General features: G+C 49.9%; 2 protein-coding genes across 3 annotated transcripts; both read left to right on the plus strand.

Annotated features, from left to right (window-relative positions):
• Positions 1–5,149: 5,149 nt before the first annotated feature.
• LOC105498621 (immediate early response 3) lies at positions 5,150–6,516 on the plus strand. Its single transcript, XM_011770805.3, has 2 exons — positions 5,150–5,426; positions 5,535–6,516. Exons 1-2 carry the CDS (start codon positions 5,217–5,219, stop codon positions 5,793–5,795), a joined length of 471 nt encoding a protein of 156 aa, XP_011769107.1. The 5' UTR covers positions 5,150–5,216; the 3' UTR covers positions 5,796–6,516.
• A 503-nt stretch (positions 6,517–7,019) lies between these two features.
• LOC105498619 (flotillin 1) lies at positions 7,020–18,645 on the plus strand. 2 transcript variants are annotated; one of them, XM_011770803.3, is made up of 13 exons: positions 7,020–7,181; positions 7,505–7,561; positions 7,841–7,916; positions 8,005–8,095; positions 8,375–8,518; positions 8,904–9,023; positions 9,111–9,206; positions 9,392–9,544; positions 15,390–15,571; positions 15,742–15,787; positions 15,903–16,040; positions 16,282–16,446; positions 18,331–18,645. In XM_011770803.3, exons 2-13 carry the CDS (start codon positions 7,519–7,521, stop codon positions 18,358–18,360), a joined length of 1,284 nt encoding a protein of 427 aa, XP_011769105.1. In that variant the 5' UTR covers positions 7,020–7,181; positions 7,505–7,518; the 3' UTR covers positions 18,361–18,645. The 2 variants fall into 2 exon arrangements, with proteins under 2 accessions (XP_011769105.1, XP_070953483.1); XM_071097382.1 differs by lacking the exons at positions 7,020–7,181; positions 7,505–7,561; positions 8,005–8,095 and having other exon boundaries at positions 7,845–7,916.
• The last annotated feature ends 2,823 nt before the right edge of the window (positions 18,646–21,468 follow it).

Genomic DNA, 21,468 nt, shown 5'->3' on the forward strand with positions numbered 1-21,468 from the left:
CACTCCTGTGTCAGGGACTGTAAAGGGCGCGGGCCAAGGCTTTGCTGTCGCTGTCGTCACTGCACGATTGTTCCTGATTCAGCAGCAGATCACCTGAGCCCCACCTGAGTACCACCAACATCCTCTTTGAAGAGCAAACATGGGGGCCTCTAAAGGAACATGGCTAGATAAACAGACCTCTCTGGAGATGAGGTTTAGCTCCTCAGAGGAGATAGATTTAAGAATATTTATTAAGCTCCTACTAGGTGACAGCCAAGTACTGGAGACACTACAGAGATCTAATGAGAAAAAGGTCAGATGTGGCACTGTACACTCGTGGAGATTATATTCCAGTAGGTGGGACAAACGACAGCAAAAAGTAAATACATAAAATGATTCCCCAACGTGATATGTGTCACGAAGAAAAACAAGGGGCTGAGAAGGAGGTTAGCAGTGGTGATGGATCAAGGTAAAGGTCAAACGAGGGAAATGAAGGAACATGGTGATCTAGGGGAAGATGGGAAGGAAATGAGGAGGAGAGCTGGAAATGGAAGAGGCTAAGGGCCTGCTTCTCCAGGATCAGGGCAGTGGGAGCCAGTTCAGTTTGCTCGTCTCAGCCCCCGGCACTTTCTGTCCTTAACTCATTCCCCAGCCTGCACTCCCCCACCCCCTTATTGGCTTAATGATTCACCCCCAACCTTTCCCTAGCTTCCTGTGTGGCAGGAAGGGGCAGGAGCAGAGCCCTGGGGCTCTGAGGGTAGCAGGAATGGGAATGGGATTGGTTGGGAATGGTGAGCAGTCCGAGTTCTCAGGTCTTCTCTTTGTCCCGTTCTGGTGTTGCCGCAAAGAAAGGTCTCTCTGTGCCAGGAGGACAGTGAGGATAACTAGACCAACTGCAGGCCCAGATTCCAGATGTGGGAGGTAGTGGCAAAACAAGATCCTGGCATCCCCTTCATTTCCCCTCCTCTGCCTAATGCCCTAGAGAAATTTTCCATCATAAACAAGTAATGCATTCTTAAACTTTGGTGCTGTGTTCTCTCTCCCACCCACTCGTTTTCTTCCATCATCACTAGCTCTCCCTACTCCCAATTTATGTCTGCGTGAGTGTGAGGGTCTGTACACATGTGTAAGTAGTCATGGGTTTATGTTGGTCATTGTGTAGCGTGCGAGTTCCGAGTTGCCTTGGAATAAGGATGTTGGGGGTGGGGGTGGGCTCCCTGTGCTTGGGTGTAAATGTAAGAATGATGGCAGGTGTGAAGGCAGGCATGGGAAAGCAATGCGCCTTTGTTTACAGAGGAGGTGTGTTTTATGCAGGCCAGGAAGAAGTGTGTAATGTGGAAGGGATCTTGTGTATTTAGATAAGAGTAGCGAGTATAAAATAAAGTGACTTGTAGGCCCAGGAATTGTACACACAGCAGTAGTGTATCTATTTCTAGCCGGTTGTGGCCTGTCCTCTTATTTGTGTTCCTACATGTTCTTGATTGAAAAATCCGTGTAAGTGTTTCCTAAATGGGAAAAGTGTTTGCTGTTTGGTGTCTGTGTAAGAATTGTCCCAGCTTTTCTAAAGACGTTGTACATTTGTATGAGTGGTTTGGAGGAGTGTAACCACATCTCAGAAGCTTGGTGTGACCCAGCCAAGGTGGGGATACTATATGCACACCTACAGTTGTACATTTCACCTGGTGTTTAACAAGATTATTGAGCAACTGCTGCCTACAAGATACCATGCTGGGTTCTCTGGAGGACACAAAGACGTGTATGACACAGCCTCCAATGGAAGACATCATATGTGTATTCACTTTGTGCACCAGGCTTAAAATGATGGTGGAAAGATCTGAGCCAGATGTATTTCAAATCTCTGGAGTAATCTCAGATCTTTTCATCCTCTTGCTGTCGGCAACCCTCCCTCCCCCATGCTCCCTTCCCCTAATGATATCCACCTCATTGCCCAATTCTGATTATCTTATGCTAGGAACGTCTCTTAGAGCCACCTTCTCAGGCTCTTGTTACCATCTACCTGAGCCCCTCCAATAGCCTCCTGTCTCCTGCCTTAGTCTCTCCCCATCCAGAGCATCACTCCTCATCCCAATCAGTTACCTGCTTGAATTTTCTTCCCTTTATCTCATCCAGCAACCCACAAGCTCTACAGTCTAGAGTGAAACCCAGGCTCCAGACCTAGCAGCTCTGCTCTCCCCACTCTGCCCAATTCCACTCCTTTCCAGCCATTATTACATCCCACTACTCCCTTACAGGAAACTTACTCTGAGATTGTTTTTCTTGTGATTCCCCAAACACATCCTGTACTTTTCCAGCTCAAAGTCTTTGCTAATTCCATTCTTACAGTCATCCTCCACATCTGAATTTGTCATATCTCACCCACTGTTCAAGATCACCACCAGTGCCACTCTTCCATGAAGCCTTCCCTGATTGATTGGACAGATGTGAACACTAGCTCTTTTGGGTCCCCCTTAACACTTAGTCTTCAGTTTTCTTAGTTTTTGTTTGTTTGTTTGTTTGTTGTTTTTTGAGACAGGGTCTCACCCTGTCATCCAGGCTGGAGTGCAGTGGCACGATCTCAGCTCACTGCATCCTCTGCCTCCTGAGTTCAAGCGATTCTCCTGCCTCAGCCTCCGAGTAGCTGGGATTACATACATGCGCCACCATGCTTGGCTAATTTTTGTATTCTTAGTAGAGACAGGGTTTCACTATGTTGACCGGGCTGGTCTCGAACTCCTGACTTCAAATGATCCACTCGCCTTGGCCTCCCAAAGTGTTGGGATTACAGGTGTGAGCCACCACGCCCGGCCTTTCTTAGGATCTTCAAAAAAGCTTGCCTTTCCTTCAGGCAGAAACTCAATGTAACAAAAAAAAAGAGAGAGAGAGAGAGACCAACAGAGAGACAGAGAGATAGAGAGCTCTCCTGGCCATGTTTCCCTCTTCATGCTGGAGGGTAAGGCCCTCACAGCTGGAGTATCAGTTTTATCTGGCTTTCCTCGGGGAGCAGCATGACACAGCACTTATACTGAAACTAGCCTCAGGATTCTCAACAGCAGTACCCTCAACAGAGGGCACCTGAAATAGGTGAATGCTCAAAAGATGTTAAATTCTACGCGGTGGCTCCCAGCACTTTGGGAGGCCGAGGCAGGCAGATTGGTTGAGCTCAGGAGTTCAAGACCAGCCTGGGCAACATGGCAAAACCCTGGCTCTACAAAAAATTATATATATATATAATCAGGAGGCTGAGGTAGGAGGATAGCTTGAGCCCGAGAGGCAGAGGTTTCAGTCAGCCGAGATCATGCCACTGCACTCTAACCTGGGCAACAAAGCCAAATCCTATCTCAAAAATAAATAAATAAATAAAAAGTTAAATTCTGTGTCCATGAGCAGCTGTCTGTAAGGAAGTTATGGAAATGTGAATCTACTTTAAGTTGAGTAATTACCATTACTGTAACATTTATATGTCTCACGATTTAGAATGTTCTTCCCATAAATTTGGTTGTTTGACTCACAGCAAGGGGCAAATCTAGATGGCTACTAACCTATTGCCTTTGTATTTGTGGCCCTCTGCACTAGCCTTTATTTGAATATTTCTGCACACTCCTAAGAGAGTAGTTTTGCTAAACTGCCCCTATACAGTCTTTGCACCTTTGCTGTGTACGTGTGTTGGTATGTGCACGTGGTATGTGTTTTCCTTTTTTCCAGGATTTCATTCTTTTTTATGGCTGAATAATATTTAATTGTGTGTTGTTATTATTTTATAGTGACAAGGTCTCACTATGTTGCCGAGGCTCCTGAGCTCAAGTGATCCTCCCACCTCAGCCTCCCCAAATGCTAGGATTACAGGCGAGAGCCACCATGCCCCACCATTGTATATTACTTTTTTAATCTTTCTGTCCTTTTTTCTCCCCCAACTTTTATTTGAGATTTTGGGGTATATGTGCAGGTTTGTTACCTAAGTATACTGCATGATGCTGAGGTTTGGGGTACTGAGCATAGTACCCAGGTACTGAGCATAGTACCCAATAATTTTTCAACTTTTGCCTTGCTCCCTCCGTCCTTCTTCTAGTAGTCTCAAGTTGCTATTGTTGCCATCTTTATGTCCATGAGTTCTCAATGTTTCCCACTTAAAGTGAGAATGTGTGGTATTTGATTTTCTGTTCCTGAGTTAATCCGCTTAGGATAATGGCCTCCAGCTGCATCCATGTTGCTGCAAAGCACATAATTTCATTCTTTTTTATGGGTATGCGGTGTGTGTCTTCATATGTGCTCAGGCAGGCAGGTTTGTGTCTGTGTGTGCTACTGTGTTCATTTCTCTCTTAATCTTGACTATTTCTGTAACGATTTCCTTCTTGGGGAGTGTATTTTCTAAGGATACCTACAAGTACATGAATGTGCACATGTAACTGGGTCAGTGTTGTAGCAGGACGGCCTGATCTCCAATAAAAAGCCCTATTGGCAGGGCGCGGCGGCTCACGACTGTAATCCCAGCACTTTGGGAGGCCAAGGCGGGCAAACCAAATACCACACATCCTCACTTATAAGTGGGAACCAAACATTGGGAACTCATGGACATAAAGATGGCAACAATAGCAACTTGAGACTACTAGAAGAAGGACGGAGGGAGCGAGGCAGATTACGAGGTCAGGAGATCCAGACCATCCGGGTCAACATGGTGAAACCCCGTCTCCACTAAAAATACAAAAATTAGCTGGGCATGGTGGTGCATGCCTGTATTCCCAGCTACTGGGGAGGCTGAGGCAGGAAAATCGCTTGAACCAGGGAGTCAGAGATTGCAGTGAGCCGAGATCGCGCCTCTGCATTCCAGCCTGGCGACAGAACGCGACCCCGTCTCCAAAAAAAAAAAAAAAAAAAAAAAAAGCCCTCTTGGGTCCCTAGTGCTGGGGCCTGTGAGGGATCCTGTGGCTAAACCATTTCCTAGGCTGTCGCGAACCCCTCTCCAGATGCCACATGCCCCGACATGTGCCTACAGCCCGGGATCTCACCCACCCCCACTCGCGACTCACACACTCAACGTACAGTTGGGCGCCTAGGATTGCGCACGCCAAGTCTCCACCCACTCCCTTTGTTTAATCGTCGGAATTTCCAGACCGCTGCTGCCAACCGCTCCCCAGCTGCGGGAGGAGGAGTTAGAAGGACCCGCCCAATTTCCAGGAGCCCATAAATTAACTCTGCCGGCAGCCGGCCTGCACTTGGCCTTACACTCCGCTCAGGGCACCATGTGTCACTCTCGCAGCTGCCACCCGACCATGACCATCCTGCAGGCCCCGACCCCGGCCCCCTCCACCAACCCGGGACCCCGGCGGGGCTCCGGTCCTGAGATCTTCACCTTCGACCCTCTCCCGGAGCCCGCAGCGGTCCCCGCCGGGCGCCCCAGCACCTATCGCGGGCACCGAAAGCGCAGCCGCAGGGTTCTCTACCCTCGAGTGGTGAGTATCGCCGAAGTGGGCATTCGCGGGGTGTGCTGCCCTGGAGTCACTGGGGAATGACTCGCAGAGGCCTCGACATGACCTGTCTCCTTTTTTGTCACCCCTTAGGTCCGGCGCCAGCTGCCAGTCGAGGAACCGAACCCAGCCAAAAGGCTTCTCTTTCTGCTGCTCACCATCGTCTTCTGCCAGATCCTGATAGCTGAAGAGGGTGTGCCAGCGCCCCTGCCTCCGGAGGACGCCCCCAGCACCGCATCCCAGGCGCCCACCCCTGTGCCCCCGGTCCTCGAGCCCTTTAATCTGACTTCGGAGCCCTCGGACTACGCTTTGGACCTCAGCACTTTCCTCCAGCAACACCCAGCCGCCTTCTGACTTTGACTCCCCGCACTCCCCAAAAAGAATCCGAAAAACCACAAAGAAACACCAGGCGTACCTGGTGCGCGAGAGCGTATCCCAAACTGGGACTTCGAGGCAACTTGAACTCAGAACACTACAGCGGAGACGACACCCAGTGCTTGAGGCGGGACTGAGGCGCACATAGGCCGAGGCACAGCCAAGCTGGGGCTAAGCCCGGTGGGAATTAGAGCGTCGTTAATTTATTTCTTATTGCTCCTAATTAATATTTATATGTATTTATGTACGTCCTCCTAGGTGATGAAGGGGGTGTACGTAATATTTATTTTAACTTATGCAAGGGTGTGAGATGTTCCCCCTGCTGTAAATGCAGGTCTCTTGGTATTTATTGAGCTTTGTGGGACTGGTGGAGGCAGGACACCTGGAACTGCGGCAGAGTAGGAGAAGAAGTGGGGAGGACTCGGGTGGGGGAGGACGTTCCGGCTGGGATGAAGCCTGGTGGTGGGTCGTAAGTTTAGGAGGTGACACTGCATCCTCCAGCATCTCAGCTCCGTCTGTCTACTGTGTGAGACTTCGGCGGACCATTGGGAATGAGATCCGTGAGATCCTTTGATCTTCTTGAAGTCGCCTTTAGGGAGAGGCTGCGGGGTAGAGGGTTGGGGGTTGGTGGGCTGTCACGGGGCGACTGTCGAGATTGCCCAGTATGTTCTGTGAACACAAATAAACTTGATTGACTGTCTGCAGTCTTGAGTGTATCTTTGCAAGCGCCGACTCCCCACTCCTCCCCGCCTTCAGATGGCAAGGAATGGCGGGAGGCGCCGTGGCCCAGTCCCCAGCCCGCGCACTTCCCTGGGCCCGGGAGCTCCTTTTCCTGGAGTCAACAGAACCCAGCATCCGGTTGCCCGATGCAGTCTTTCATTGCCCAGTCTGCGGTTTTCCCAGGTAGTTGCCCCGCGGCGAATCCGAGATGTGGCAATCACCCTTACGCCAGGGTGCCGGGCCGCGGAGGTCAAGTCCCGCGCCCGGGGGCGGAGCGTGGAGCTGTGTCGCCCGGCTCAAGAAGGGCGGTGATTGGGGCGGCAGGGATGTGGCCGCCCCTGGGCTAACCAGGCAGCCCGGCTGGGCCCGGGAGCCAACGGGTGGGCGGGCTGCGGACTCGAGCGGGGCCTGCCGGGAAAGGGGCGGGCCAAGCTCACAGGGCCGAGGCGGGGCGAGGTGGGGGTGCTTAGTTTGCTGCGGGGGGCGGGGTCGCGTCTGCAGCAGCAACAGGGTGCGGCCGGGTGGGGAACGCGGGAGCGGACCCAGGAAGGCTGGTCGGCTACCGGCCCCTGCTCGGCTTGCAGGTCCCTGCGCGCCCCCGCCCTTCCCTAGACCCCAGCCGGGCCGCCGCCGGTGTCCAGGAAGGTGAGTGGGGGAGGGGAGATGGAGCCTGGGGCTGCCGAGAAGCAGGGAGGGAGGGGAAAGATCTTCAGGCCTTTGGGCGCAGGGGACCTTTATCAAAGGGAGCGGCGAGGGGAAGGGAGGGACCGTACGCAGGCGGGGAAGAGGTCGCTGGGGATCTTCAGGATTTTGCAGGGAAAAGCTTTAGCGGACCCATGGGTGCGGAAGGGACAGGCTGTGGCGGATGCAGACTGAGAGGGCCTGACGGGAAAGGGAAAGGATGGGCCCCTGTGGACGCCACAGCGCCCCTTCCCCATCCGCAATGGCTTTCCCTCCCTCTCCTCCAGCTCCAGCCTGAACCATGTTTTTCACCTGTGGCCCAAATGAGGCCATGGTGGTCTCCGGTAAGTACTGTTGTACCCTTCCCAGCCAGTGACCCCAGAACCCTTGTGAGTCTGGCCTCTGCCCCTTCTCCCTCTCCCTACCAGCTTCCCAGCCCCAGACTTCTGCCCCTTGATGACCACGAACTGCCCAGTTTGATTCCCACCATTCCAAGGCCCAGATTGCTTCCCCTCCAGCTCCCAGATTCTCTCCTGTGGGTTGCTGTCCCCTAGCCCCCGCCAGTTCCTCAGTCTTCCACATTCAAGCTCTGCCACAGTTCCTCACTGCTCCTCACTTTGCAGGGTTCTGCCGAAGCCCCCCAGTCATGGTGGCTGGAGGACGAGTCTTTGTCCTGCCCTGCATCCAGCAGATCCAGAGGTAGGCAAGAAGGGAACCAGGGAAGGGGAACCTCCCATTTTCTCTTTTTCCTCCTTTTCTTACTGTCTGTCCCTTCTTTTTCCCCTAGGATCTCTCTCAACACACTGACCCTCAATGTCAAGAGTGAAAAGGTTTACACTCGCCATGGGGTCCCCATCTCAGTCACTGGCATTGCCCAGGTGAGGCTTTCAGAGCCTTTTCCCCAAAGTCTACTTCCCCATCACCCTCTCACCCGGACATTAAGACATCTTCTGGCCACAGCCTTCTCGATCCTTGCCTGCAGAGAAGTTCCTCTGCTAGTCTCATCTTTTCCAGGCACCCTCAAGGCACTTGCCGCCTCCTCCTTTCTTTCCCTGAAATGTAAGAAGCATTTCTTTGAGGGCTCTCCCTTCTCTCTGCTTCTTCTCTGACTTCATGAGGCCCCCACCACACCTTTCCTACCCCTACTCTGGCTACAGGTAAAAATCCAGGGGCAGAACAAGGAGATGCTGGCGGCCGCCTGTCAGATGTTCCTGGGGAAGACGGAGGCTGAGATTGCCCACATTGCCCTGGAGACGTTAGAGGGCCACCAGAGGGCCATAATGGCCCACATGACTGTGGAGGTTGGCCTGGGGGCAGGGAACCATCTGGAATGATGCCAAAATGAGGGGGACCCAAGGACCACACTAGTCTGTGAGAGACAGTGGATCTAAGAGCTTACATCCCGGCCGGGCAGGGTGCTTCATGCCTGTAATCCCAGCACTTTGGGACACCAAGGCGGGTGGATCACTTGAGGTCAGGAGTTCAAGACCAGCCTAGCCAACCTGGTGAAACCCCATCTCTACTAAAAATACAAAAATTAGCTGGGCATGGTGGTGGGTGCCTGTAATCCCAGCTACTTGGGAGGCTGAGGCAGGAGAATCGCTTGAACCCAGGAGGTAGAGGTTGCAGTGAGCCAAAAAAAAAAGAAATCTTACATCCCCTCTCCCCACCATCCTGTTATCACAGGAGATCTATAAGGACAGGCAGAAATTCTCAGAGCAGGTTTTCAAAGTGGCCTCCTCAGACCTGGTCAACATGGGCATCAGTGTGGTTAGCTACACTCTGAAGGACATTCACGATGACCAGGTAAAACTGGGCAATTGATCCTTCCCCACTTCCTTGCTCCCATCTCTTAAGCCGTCCAAGGGACTAATTTCTACATCTCTCCCACAGGACTATTTGCACTCTTTGGGAAAGGCTCGAACAGCTCAAGTCCAAAAAGATGCACGGATTGGAGAAGCAGAGGCCAAGAGAGATGCTGGGATCCGGGTGAGAGAGATGGGGGTTGCTTAGTGGGAAAGGGGATAGAAGTGGCACAACTGAGAAGAAGCAGGGGTGCTGGGTTAGCAGGGAAAATACTTGAGGCAGACAGAGAACCTTGGTGGGAAGCAGGCTCTCACTGTGGCCTTTCTCCCACTGCCCTGACATTTCCTACCTGATCTCTGCTTGGACAGGAAGCTAAAGCCAAGCAGGAAAAGGTGTCCGCTCAGTACCTGAGTGAGATCGAGATGGCCAAGGCACAGAGAGATTACGAGCTGAAGAAGGCCGCCTATGACATCGAGGTCAACACCCGCCGAGCACAGGCTGACCTGGCCTATCAGCTTCAGGTCAGAGCCACTGCACTGGGCAGATGGCCAGGCTGCTCTCTGCCCCTTCCCCATTCCTCTCAGGCTGTCCGTCTCAGGAACCACCACTTTTCATATTCTAACTCTGATCTTATTCTGGCTCTCCATCAGTGGACCAGCTCCCCTATATGAGGAGAGATTTAAAAGACTCAGATGTTACAGCTGAAAAGCTTTAAAGAAAAGGCCAGCTGGGTGTGGTGACTCGTGCCTGTAATCCCAGCACTTTGGGAGGCCAAGGCAGGCTGATTGCTTGACCTCAGGAGTTCAAGGCCAGCCTAGGCAACATGGTGAAACCCTGTCTCTACAAAAAATACAAACATCAGTCAGGCATGGCGGCTCGGGCCTGTAGTCACAGCTACTTGGGGGATGAGGCAGGAGGATTGCTTGAGGCAGGAGGATCGCTTGAGCCAGGATGTGCAGGTTGCAGTGAGTCGAGATCACACCACTGCACTCCAGCCTGGGTGACAGCGAGATCCTGTCTCAAAAAAAAAAAAAAAAAAAAAAAACAACGAGAAAAGAAAAAAAAGACCAGGAGCGGTGGCTCATACCTGTAATCCCAGCACTTTGGGAGGCCAAGGAAGGTGGATCACAAGGTCAAGAGTTCGACACCAACCTGGCCAACATAGTGAAACCCCGTTTCTACTAAAAATACAAAAATTAGCCAGGTGTGGTGGCACGTACCTGTAGTCCCAGCTGCTTGGGAGGCTGAGGCCGGAGAATTGCTTGAACCCAGGAGACGGAGGTTGCAGTGAGCTAAGACCATGCCATTGCACTCCAGCCTGGTGACAGAGTGAGACTCCATCTCAAAAAAAAAAAAAAAAAATTCAAGAAGGGATATGATCAATAAAGCTGGTCATATGTTTGGAGCAGACTGTGTCTGTGCAAGGGTATCTGACTGAGAAAATGGATCCGAGCTCAGATCCGGCCCATGCCCCTCTAATCAAGCAGTGCTGACATGGGTCTGCATCTACACAGAGGAATTTCTAATTTGCACAGAGGCATGCTGTGGGCTAACAGCAGCCCTGGTTAATCAAAAAAGGGTATGAAGAAGGAAAACATGGACTTGGACATTGAATCCTGCAAAGTGAGATATGGGCAGCCCTTGATATTGCCAGGAGATATAGTTGATCTTCATTCTTCATTATTTGTATCTGAGAATTTGCCTATTCACTAAAATGTGTTGGTAACCTCAAAAGGTTACCAGTAAAGTCGCTGCACTTTCAGAATCATTTGCAGACACGCACAGAGTGGTGAGATAGCTGAGCCACCTGATGTGCAGTGCCCAGGTGAGGTTCAGCAAGGAGATGCTCTGCCGCCTTGTTTCAGCTCTCATATCATAAGCCATGTTATTTTCGCAGTATATTTACTGCCATGTTTTTTGCGTTTTTGTGCTTTTTCTTGGTGATTTCGCTCTTTAAAATGGCCCCCAAGCATCAGTACTGGAGTGCTGTCTGGTGTCCTTTAGTGCAAGCAGGCTATGATGTGCCTTATGGAAGAAATACATGTGTTAGGTAAGCTTCGTTCATGCAGGAGTTGTAGTGCTGTTAGCTGTGAGTTCAGTGTTAATGAATCAATAATATAGTTTACATAAGGTGTCTTTAAACAGAAACACATATAAAGCTAGGCTTTATATTGATCGGTTGATGAAAATGTTGTGACCAGAGGCTCACAGAAACCTAGTCCTGTATTTCTTCTAGGAACAAATTAGGTACTAACTAATTCAGCATTCATGACTACTTCATAGAACAGAACTACCAAGAATAATGAAAGTCAACTGTACTTTGAGACCTTTACCCAAAGGATAGCAATGTTATGCATTTTGTTTTTGCCAAGAGTTGGTACAGGCTGAAAGCATTATGAAGGTACAAAACATCTTTTGTTATTATGTTAAATTCCTGGGTGACTTGACAGGTTGAGCATGGCATAGAGCTTGGCAACTCAAACTGTGTTCTACCTAGCAGCAGCTACAGCATCATTGCGAAGCTTGTTCGAAATACAAAATTGCAGGCCCTGGCCCTCATCAACTGAATCAGAACCTGCATTTTAACAAAATCTTGAGGTGAATTCCTAGGTGATTTGTATGCACATTGGAGTTTGAGTTTGAAAAGGATTACCATAATGGAAACTGCTAGCTTGCAGTAAAGCTATGGATAAGGTTCTTAACCTTCTAAACATGACCTTACTTGTCTGCAGATTAAGGGATTGGGCTGGTTGGGCTCTTTTCAACTTTTATCAGTTTCTTCTTATGCACCAGGCACTGTGCTAGGTGTTCAGGAAAGGATTTATTCAACCAATATCTGTTAAGTGCCTCCTGTGTGCCAGACATCATTTTGGAGGTGAGGCTGTAAATATGAATGAGACAGAAAAGATTCCTGCCCTTATGCAGCTTACATTATGACACAGGAAACAGCTAGTAAGCAAGTAAATGACCTTCCCAGGCTATAATTCTTGTTTACGTGCTGTGAAGGAAATAAACAGGGTGATGTGAAAAACTGTGGGAGGGGAGTTATTAGGTTAGCGGGTGGTCAGAGAAAGTTTCTAAAGGCCAGGCGCGGTGGCTCAAGCCTGTAATCCCGGCACTTTGGGAGGCCGAGACGGGCGGATCACGAGGTCAGGAGATCAAGACCATCCTGGCTAACACGGTGAAACCCCGTCTCTACTAAAAAATACAAAAAAACTAGCCGGGCGAGGTGGCGGGTGCCTGTAGTCCCAGCTACTCGGGAGGCTGAGGCAGGAGAATGCCGTAAACCCGGGAGGCGGAGCTTGCAGTGAGCTGAGATCCGACCACTGCACTCCAGCCTGGGCTACAGAGCGAGACTCCGTCTCAAAAAAAAAAAAAGAAAAAAAAAGAAAGTTTCTATGAGGAAGTGGTGTTTGAGATCAGACCTGTAGATAAGAAGGAACAGAGTTCTGGGCCAAGAACATTCTAGCCTGTACTTTTTAAGTAGTCATATGTGGCTGGGCGCGGTGGTTCATGCCTGTAATCCCAATACTTGGAGAGGCCGACACAGGAAGATCACTTGAGGCCAGGAGTTTGAGACCAGCCTGGCCAACATGGTAAAACCCTATCTCTACCAAAAATACAAAAAATAGTAGCCGGGTGTGGTGGTGTGAGCTTGTAATTCCAGACACTCGGGAGGCTGAGGCATGAGAATCACTTGAACCCAGAAGGTGGGAGTGAGATCGCGCCACTGCACTCCAGCCTGGGTGACAAGCGAGACTCCTTCTAAGATAGATAGATAAATCGATCGAGACTCTGTCTAAGGTAGATAGATAGATAGGGCTAGTGGCTAGGCAGGAGGACCAGTAAGTGCAAAGGCCATGAGGTGGAGAAAGAAAGGAGGTTTCTGATCTGAGGAGGCTGGTGTGCTGTGAATGAGGAGGAAAGGCTGACGGCCAGATCACAAAGGGTTTGTGTGGTCATGATGGAGACATAGAAGAGAATTGAAAGCACAGTGGAAAGCTATTGGAGAACCTCAATCAGAAAGGTGCCATGGTCTTATTTATATTTGTATAGGGATCAGTCTGGTTGCCTTGTGGAGAATGGACTGTATGAAGAGAGGAAGCAAGGCCAGGCGCGATGGCTCACGCCTGTAATCCCAACACTTTGGGAGGCCGAGGCGGGCAGATCACGAGGTCAGGAGATCGAGACCATCCTGGCTAACACGGTGAAACCCCATCTCTACTAAAAATACAAAAAATTAGCCAGGTGTGGTGGCGGGCGCCTGTAGTCCCAGCTACTCGGGAGGATGAGGCAAGAGAATGGCATAAATCCGGGAGACGGAGCTTGCAGTGAGCCGAGATAACACCACTGCACTCCAGCCTGGGTGACAGAGCAAGACTCTGTCTCAAAAAAAAAAAAAAAAAAGGAAGAGATGAGTTGGGCTCTTTTTCAGAGATGATGGATTAAACGAATGTAGCTAATTTTACTCTCTCCTAAAACCTCACTAAAGCCAAAATGATTTTTTTTAAGATAAAGACAGAGGCTGGTCCAAATGTAGTGAGTTATCTCAATTGATTGTTCAGTCAGTTACAGATTGAACTCTTTGTTCTGCTCTTTACCTACTTCTCACTACTGCACTTGACTAGTCTTTCTTCCTCTCTTTCCTTCTCTTCTCTCTTCTCTCCTCTCCTCCTCTTTGAGACTGAGTCTTACTCTGTCCACCAGGCTAGATAGAGCGCAGCGGTACAATCTCAGCTCACTATAGCTTCAACTACGAGGCTCAAGCGATACTCCCACCTCAGCTTCCCGAGTAGCTGGGTCTACAAGCATATGCCACCACACCTGGCTAATTTTTGTATGTTTTGTAGAGATGGAATTTCACCATGTTGCCTAGGCTGTTCTCAAATTCCTGGGCTCAAAGGATCCTTCCCACCTCAGCCTCCCAAAATCCCAGCATTTTGAGAAACTGAGGTGGATGGATCACTTGAGATCAGGAGTTCAAGATCAGCCTAGCCAACATGGTGAAACCCTGCCTCTACTAAAAAAAAATACAAAAATTAGCCAGACGTGGTAGCATATGCCTGTAGTCCCAGCTGCTTGGGAGGCTGAGGCAAAAGAATAGCTTGAACCTGGGAGGTGGAGGCTGCACTGAGCCAAGATCACGCCGCTGCACTCCAGCCTGGGCAATAGAGCGAAACTCTACCTAAAAGAAAAAAAAAAGAAAATAAATCTGCTTAAATAAGAGGAATTCTATGAATACACACATTCTTGTAGATGTTCAGAGTATCTCTGGAAGGATACACGAGAAGCTGGTCTGGGTGGCTACTTCTGGGAAAGGGACCCACGTGGTTTGGAGAATGTAGGAAGAAGCTTTCTCGTGGTTTACTTTTTTTTCTGTTAAATCTGCACCATATGCAAAAGACAAAAAAGATCACGTGTCCCCACCCCCACAAAAAATAAGTCAGCCATTGCAGTAGCCTAGGCTAGCACTAAGGTTATTCTAGCAACAGTGGGGGGATTTGAGCAAGACTGGAGATAACAGAAGGCCACCATGTGCTCAGTGCCCTCCAGGTATTTATACTCTAGAAGGGGGCACAGGTGGGAAAAATAGATTAAACAGGAGCTCATCAGAGGAACACTGGACTCCACTGGGCTGGCCAAGCAGGAGGGGACCCACCTTCATGTACCTGCTCCTATTTTTTTTTTTTTTTTTGGGAGATGGAGTCTTTATTTATTTATTTATTTATTTTGAGTCTAGTTCTGCCACCCAGGCTGGAGTGCAGTGGCGCGATCTCGGCTCACTGCAAGCTCCACGTCCCGAGTTCACGCCATTCTCCTGGCTCAGCCTCCCGAGTAGCTGGGACTACAGGCGCCCACCACCGCGCCCGGCTATTTTTTGTATTTTTAGTAGAGACGGGGTTTCACTGTGATCTCGATCTCCTGACCTCGTGATCTGCCCGCCTCGGCCTCCCAAAGTGCTGGGATTACAGGCGTGAGCCACCGCGCCGGGCTGGAGATGGAGTCTTACTCTGTTGCCCGGGGTGAAGTGCAGTGGCGTAATCCCGGCTCACTGCAACCTTCACCTCCTAGGTTCAAGCAACTCTCCTGCCTCAGCCTCCCAGGTAGCTGGGACTACAGGTGTGTGCCACCACACCTGGCTAATTTTTTGTATTTTAGTAGAGACAGGGTTTCACCATGTTGACCAGGCTGGTCTTGAGCTCCTGAACTCAGGCAATCCACCCTCCTTGGCCTCCCAAAGTGTTAGGATTACAGGCGTGAGCCACCGCGCCCGGCCACCAGCTCCTATTTTTATATCCCACTCTGGAGCTCTGGTTCCGGGGCACTTCCTCTTCACTTCTGACTCAGAGCGCCCCTCCTACCCAGGTGGCCAAGACTAAGCAGCAGATTGAGGAGCAGCGGGTGCAGGTGCAGGTGGTGGAGCGGGCCCAGCAGGTGGCAGTGCAGGAGCAGGAGATCGCCCGGCGGGAGAAAGAGCTGGAGGCCCGTGTGCGGAAGCCAGCAGAAGCTGAGCGCTACAAGCTGGAGCGCCTAGCCGAGGCAGAGAAGTAAATGTCCCCTTCCTGACCCTTCCTAGCCCACTTGCCACCTAGGCACCCCAAGATGGAGGGCTGAAGCCTTCACCACCTGGACTGCTATGGATTTTAGGTTTCAGGAACCTCTGCCTTTGCAACACTGAGTCCCTGGGCTGCACCCTCCACTTTCCTTCTGTCCACAGGTCCCAACTAATTATGCAGGCGGAGGCAGAAGCTGAGTCGGTGCGGGTGAGTTAAGATGCAGCTCCTGCTGGCTTGTGGAGAGGGTGGGGGTTGCTGCTTGAGCTGGGATTTCTTGTTCTTAATGATTTCCGTCAATCTCACAAGCATCCTTAACCCTCAGATGCGTGGGGAAGCTGAGGCCTTTGCCATAGGGGCCCGAGCCCGAGCCGAGGCTGAGCAGATGGCCAAGAAGGCAGAAGCCTTCCAGCTGTACCAAGAGGCTGCTCAGCTGGACATGCTGCTAGAGAAGCTGCCCCAGGTCTGGAGGTTGTGTGGGCACCAAGAAAAGAGGAAATAGAACCAGGGACTAAGGGGTGGGGTGAAATGAGGGGCTTAGGGAGAACCAGGCTAGGGGGACCCTAAATTAGGGGTGGGAATTATTAGTGGCCAAAGTAAGGAAGGATGACCAATGGAACGAGGACCTTAAAACCCAGGGTAAGTTGTTTTATGAGGAGTGTGGTCAGATCATGGGCACTGAGTGGGCATCTCTCTCCTGCCAGGTGGCAGAGGAGATCAGTGGTCCCTTGACTTCGGCCAATAAGATCACACTGGTGTCCAGCGGCAGTGGGACCATGGGGGCAGCCAAAGTGACTGGGGAAGTACTGGACATTCTAACCCGCCTGCCAGAGAGTGTGGAAAGACTCACAGGCGTCAGCATCTCCCAGGTGAGGTCTCAGGTTGGAGCTGAGGAGCAGAATTGCTAGGTTCCTGTGTTGTATAACGCAGCAGGCGTAGCATTTCACCAGCATCCAGGCCTGGGAGTCACTGATGTTTATTAATCACTTTCTGTGTGCCAGACACGGTGCTAAGCTTCTACATAAATGAGTTGTTTTAAACTACCCTTAGGGTATATAGGGTTTTACAAAGTCAAGAAACTGAACTTCCAGCATGTTCCTACTCATTCTGCTGGTGCAGCTGGAGTGAAATCTAGGTCAACTGTCTCTGCAACCTGTGCTTGTGGTCACCCCACTAGTATAGGGAACTAGTTGCAGCCTATTGACAGTTAATTAATTCCAGGGCATATCACTGCTTTTCTTGGTTCCCCAGTTAATTCACCTGTAGATCATGGTCGAGGTCAGCAAACAGGCTCTGGAACCACTGTTTTGTTAATCCTAGCTACAATGCCTGCTAGCTGTGATCTTGGACAAGTAATCAACCTCTCTATACCTGTTTCCTCACCTTAAAATTGGGTTAATAATTAGAAACTACCCTGTTGAATTGTTGAGGGGCTCAAGCAAATATTTGCAGTGTTTAGAATAGTGCCTGGTGTATAGTAAGCATTATGTGTATGGTAAAGAAATGGTGCCGGGTGCAGTGGCTCATGCCTGTAATCCCAGCACTTTGGGAGGCCGAGGTAGGCAGATCACCTGAGGTCAGGAGTTCGAGACCAGCCTGGCCAACATGGCGAATGAAACCCCATCTTTACGAAAAATGCAAAAAAAAAAATTTACCAGGCTTGGTGGTGTCTGCCTGTAATCCCAGCTACTCGGGAGGCTGAGGCAGGAGAATTGCTGGAACCCAGGAGGCAGAGGTTGCAGTGAGCTGAGATTGCACCACTGCACTCCAGCCTGGGTGACAGAGCAAGACTCTATCTCAAAAAAGAAAAAAAGAAGCCAGGCACGGTGGCTCACGCCTGTAATCCCAGCACTTTGGGAGGCTGAGGCAGGCGGATCATGAGGTCAGGAGATGGAGACCATCCTGGCTAACATGGTGAAACCCTGTCTGTACTAAAAATACAAAACAGCCAGGCATGGCGTTGTGCGCCTATAGTCCCAGCCGCTGGGGAGGCTGAGGCAGGAGAATGGTGAGAACCTGGGAGGCAGAGCTTGCAGTGAGCCAAGATTGCGCCACTGCACTCCAGCCTGAGTCACAGAGCGAGACTCCATCTCAAAAAAAAAAGAGAGAGAGAAAGAAATGCATATTTGGACTGGGCGCTGTGGCTCATGCTTATAATCCCATAACCTTGGGAGGCCAAGGTGGATGGATCAGCTGAGGTCAGAAGTTTGAGATCAGCCTGGCCAACATGGTGAAACCCCATCTCTATCAAAAATACAAAAATTAGCCGGGTATGGTGGCGCATACCTGTAATCCCAGCTACTCGGGAGGCTGAGGAAAGAGAATCACTTGAACTCAGGAGGCGGAGGTTGCAATAAGCCAAGATTGCACCACTGCACTCCAGCCTGGGTAACAGACTGAGATTCCATCTCAAAAAAAAAAAAAAAAAAAGCATATGTAAATAAAAGCCCTGGATCATACCGATGACCTTCAAACTGGGTTCCTTGGAGCCTCCTGGAGGCCTGCAGTGGAATATTCATAGCTAAGGAGAGTGCAAACAAGGCTCTGCCCCTTCTCTTCTCTTGAGTGATTTATTGTATGTGGATCCTGATGTCTTTGTTTAGGGAAACAGGATGAGGTAAGGCACCAGAAAGAAGACTCCTGGCCGTGTGTGTTCTCCCTATAGCCCATTCATCTAAATGGGGGCCCAGGAGAGCAGGGGCCTCAACCTCCCAAATGTTCCCAAGTGTCACCTGCTGTTGTCTTTTTGCCAGGTGAATCACAAGCCTTTGCGAACAGCTTGAGCCTTCAGCCCTCACAGATGCCCAGCCTCATAGCTGAAGTTGCCTGAATGATCCTCCTGTTGCATGTAATCCACTGGCCTCCCTGAGCATGTCCATTGACAGTGAGGTCCCACCCCTCATCTCTCCTTGCCAAATAGTTTGTGCCTTGTCTTGAAGGGGGTTGCTCCCCTTGCCAACCTCACACTGCTATGATTGCCAACTCCAGTGGTCCCATGTCAGCCTTCTGATGATCCCACTCCACCCCATCTCAACTTATTTAATTCCTAATTAAATCAGACTGTTGGAGCCTGTTGTCTAGAATACTTTCCTGACCAAGACTGAAGGATGTGCTGGAGGTTTTCAACTTTGCTACCCAAATAAATTGCTATAAGTAAGTACTGATACTTATCAACAATTAATAAAACAGAAGCAACTGGAAATGAATGCTTGGCCCGGCATGGTGGCTCACATCTGTAATCCCAGGACTTTGGGAGCCCAAGGCAGACAGATCATCTGAGGTCAGGAGTTTGAGACCAGCCTGGCCAACATGGCGAAACCTTGTCTCTACCAAAAATACAAAAATTAGCCAGGTAGGGTGGCACGTGCCTGTAGTCCCAGCTACTTGGGAGACTGAGACAGGAGAACCACTTGAACCTGGGAAGTGGAGGTTGCAGTGAACCAAGATCACACCACTGCACTCTAACCTAAGCAACAGAGTGAGACTGTTTGAAAAAAAAAAAAATGAATGCTAGAGTCAGGTGTGGTGACTCTTGCCTGTAGTCCTAGCTACTTGGGAGGCTGAGGTGGGAGGATCACTTGAGCTCAGGAGTCTGAGGCTGTAGTGAGCCGTGATCGTACCACTGCACTCCAGCCTGGGTGACAAAGCAAGATCCTGGCTCTATTAGAAAGAAAATGAACGCTAGAATGTAGCTTCCTCCTTTGCATAAAATAGGCTTTCTAGAATGGGAGAAAAGCAAGTTACTTATATACTGTCAAGAGTTTTAGAGTTAATTTTTCCCAACAGTGTATTATAGTCAGAAAAGCATGCTAAAATAGAAGGACTGTTGAAAATAGTATTAGTTCCCAGAATTCCTGAAAATATGGCAAAAGGAATTATTGTTTTCAGGGTAGCTTTGAGACTTGCATTGAGAACTTAAAAGTATGAGGTATGAGGTAGCAGATGGTACAGATTGTTTTAGAATGGGACCGTAAGGTAGCATTCCCGACTGTCTTTTTTTTTTTAAACACAGGTCTTGGGCCGGGCGTGGTGGCTCATGCTTGTAATCCGAGCACTTTGGGCCTGGCACAGTGGCTCATGCTTGTAATCCCAGCACTTTAGGAGGCTGAGACGGGTGGATCACTTGAAGTCAGGAGTTTGACCAGCCCTGGCCAACGTGGTGAAACCCCATCTCTACTAAAAATACAAAAATTAGCCTGGCGTGATGGCGGGCGCCTGTAATCCCAGCTACTTGGGAAGCTGAGGCAGGAGAATTCCTGGAACCCCAGAGGCAGAAGTTTAGTGAGCCAAGATCGCGCCAATGCGCTCCCCCCGGGCAACAAGGCAAGACTCCATCTCAAAAAAAAAAAAAGACAAGGTCTTGCTGTCACCCAGGCTGGGGTGCAGGGGTACGGTCAGGGCTCATTGCAGCCTCGCCCTCCCACCCAACCCCCACCCTGGCCAACAACCACCACCCCCTACCCCGGTAGCTGGGACTACACGCATGCGCCACCATGCCCAGCTTTTTTTTTTTTTTTTTTGGTTAGATGGTTCACTGTTGCCCAGGCTGGTGCGGAACTCCTGGGCTCAAACCATTCTCCTGCCTCAGCCCCCCAGTGCTGGGATTACAGGTGGGAGCCACCATACCAGGGCTTCACTAGTTATCTTGGTGTCACAGGTTGACTAAGCCTATAGGATCACAAGAAACGGCCGTGGGTACACATAACCCAAAGGAATCCTGGGCTGAGTGGCCAAGGCCAGTTCAACCATTTCTGGTTCAGTACATCTGGGTGGGACAAAAAACTTCCATTTATTTCTGCAAGTTTCCAGAGGATGTGGATGCTGGTCTGGAAACCAGTTACGCATGACTTATTCTTCTCAGCTTCCATTTTCCAGCCCTGGATCCTGTATCTAAGCCTATGCCTCCCCCAGTTAAGACTCATTGGTGGACCTGGTGCATTGGCTCACCTGGCTCATACCTACAGTCCCGCTGCTTGGGAGAATGAGGATTGCCTGAGCCCAGGACATCAAGGCTGCAGTGAGCTGTCAGACTCCATTAAAAAGACTGACTGGTGCTGAGAACAGTTTGGGTACCAGAGATAATGATGTGAGGGTCTATTCAGTAGTGTCCTTACCAGTACCTCCCTGAAATATCAAATCGGCAGACGCCCAAGTCCCTCATATAAAATGTAGTATTTGCATATAACCTGTGTACTTTAAATCATCTCTACATTACTTGTAATACCTAATCTAATGCAAATATTATGTAAATAGTTTACACTATTATTGTTTAGGGAATAATGAGAAGTCTATATATGTCCAGTACAACTATTTTCCCAATATCCAGTTGGTTGAATCCATGGATGCAGAACCCATAGATGGGACAGGAACTTAATATTGTGAAGTGTCAATTTAAGGAGAGCAGTGCACCTGAACTCAGGCCCCAGGCCTCCATCAGCAGTGTTTCCCTAAATAAGCACACATCTCGTAGCTTTTTTCAATTCCCATTTATTTTTGGCTCTTGGGGCGATGTCATCTTTTCAATATGAAAAAAAGCAGCAAGTTCAACACAAAATAGAAATCTCAAATGTAGGAAAGAACAAAACTAAGTGTGTGGGGGGGGAAGCAACAGCAAAATGAAGAAATGAGATGTTGCAAAAAAAGATGGAGGGTTCCCCTCTCCTCTGGGGATTGACTCAAACACTGATGTGGCAGTATACACCATTCCAGTCAGGGATGCTTGTTCTTTTTGGGGGATAAGAAAAGATGGGGATTCAGAGGACGTTTCTGGAGGCTTAGGGACCAAGGCTGGTCTCTTTCCCCCCGGCCCTGCCCCCGCCCCCGCCCCCGCCCCCTTGATGCCTTTCTCTGATCAGGGGAAAGGAGTTCGAATGAGGGAGGTAGAGTTGGAA

Source organism: Macaca nemestrina, chromosome 5 (assembly GCF_043159975.1).
Source record: "Macaca nemestrina isolate mMacNem1 chromosome 5, mMacNem.hap1, whole genome shotgun sequence".
Taxonomy (NCBI): Eukaryota; Metazoa; Chordata; class Mammalia; order Primates; family Cercopithecidae; genus Macaca; species Macaca nemestrina.

What these genes read in the sequence shown, in the direction of transcription:
- LOC105498621 (XM_011770805.3), top strand. Translation starts at nt 5,217, where the DNA reads ATGTGTCACTCTCGCAGCTGCCACCCGACCATGACCATCCTGCAGGCC. An exon ending in GGGTTCTCTACCCTCGAGTG is followed by an intron (nt 5,427 to 5,534) that starts GTGAGTATCGCC and finishes GTCACCCCTTAG; the next exon opens with GTCCGGCGCCAGCTGCCAGT.
- LOC105498619 (XM_011770803.3), top strand. Translation starts at nt 7,519, where the DNA reads ATGTTTTTCACCTGTGGCCCAAATGAGGCCATGGTGGTCTCCG. An exon ending in TGAGGCCATGGTGGTCTCCG is followed by an intron (nt 7,562 to 7,840) that starts GTAAGTACTGTT and finishes CTCACTTTGCAG; the next exon opens with GGTTCTGCCGAAGCCCCCCA. An exon ending in CAGAAGCTGAGTCGGTGCGG is followed by an intron (nt 15,788 to 15,902) that starts GTGAGTTAAGAT and finishes CTTAACCCTCAG; the next exon opens with ATGCGTGGGGAAGCTGAGGC.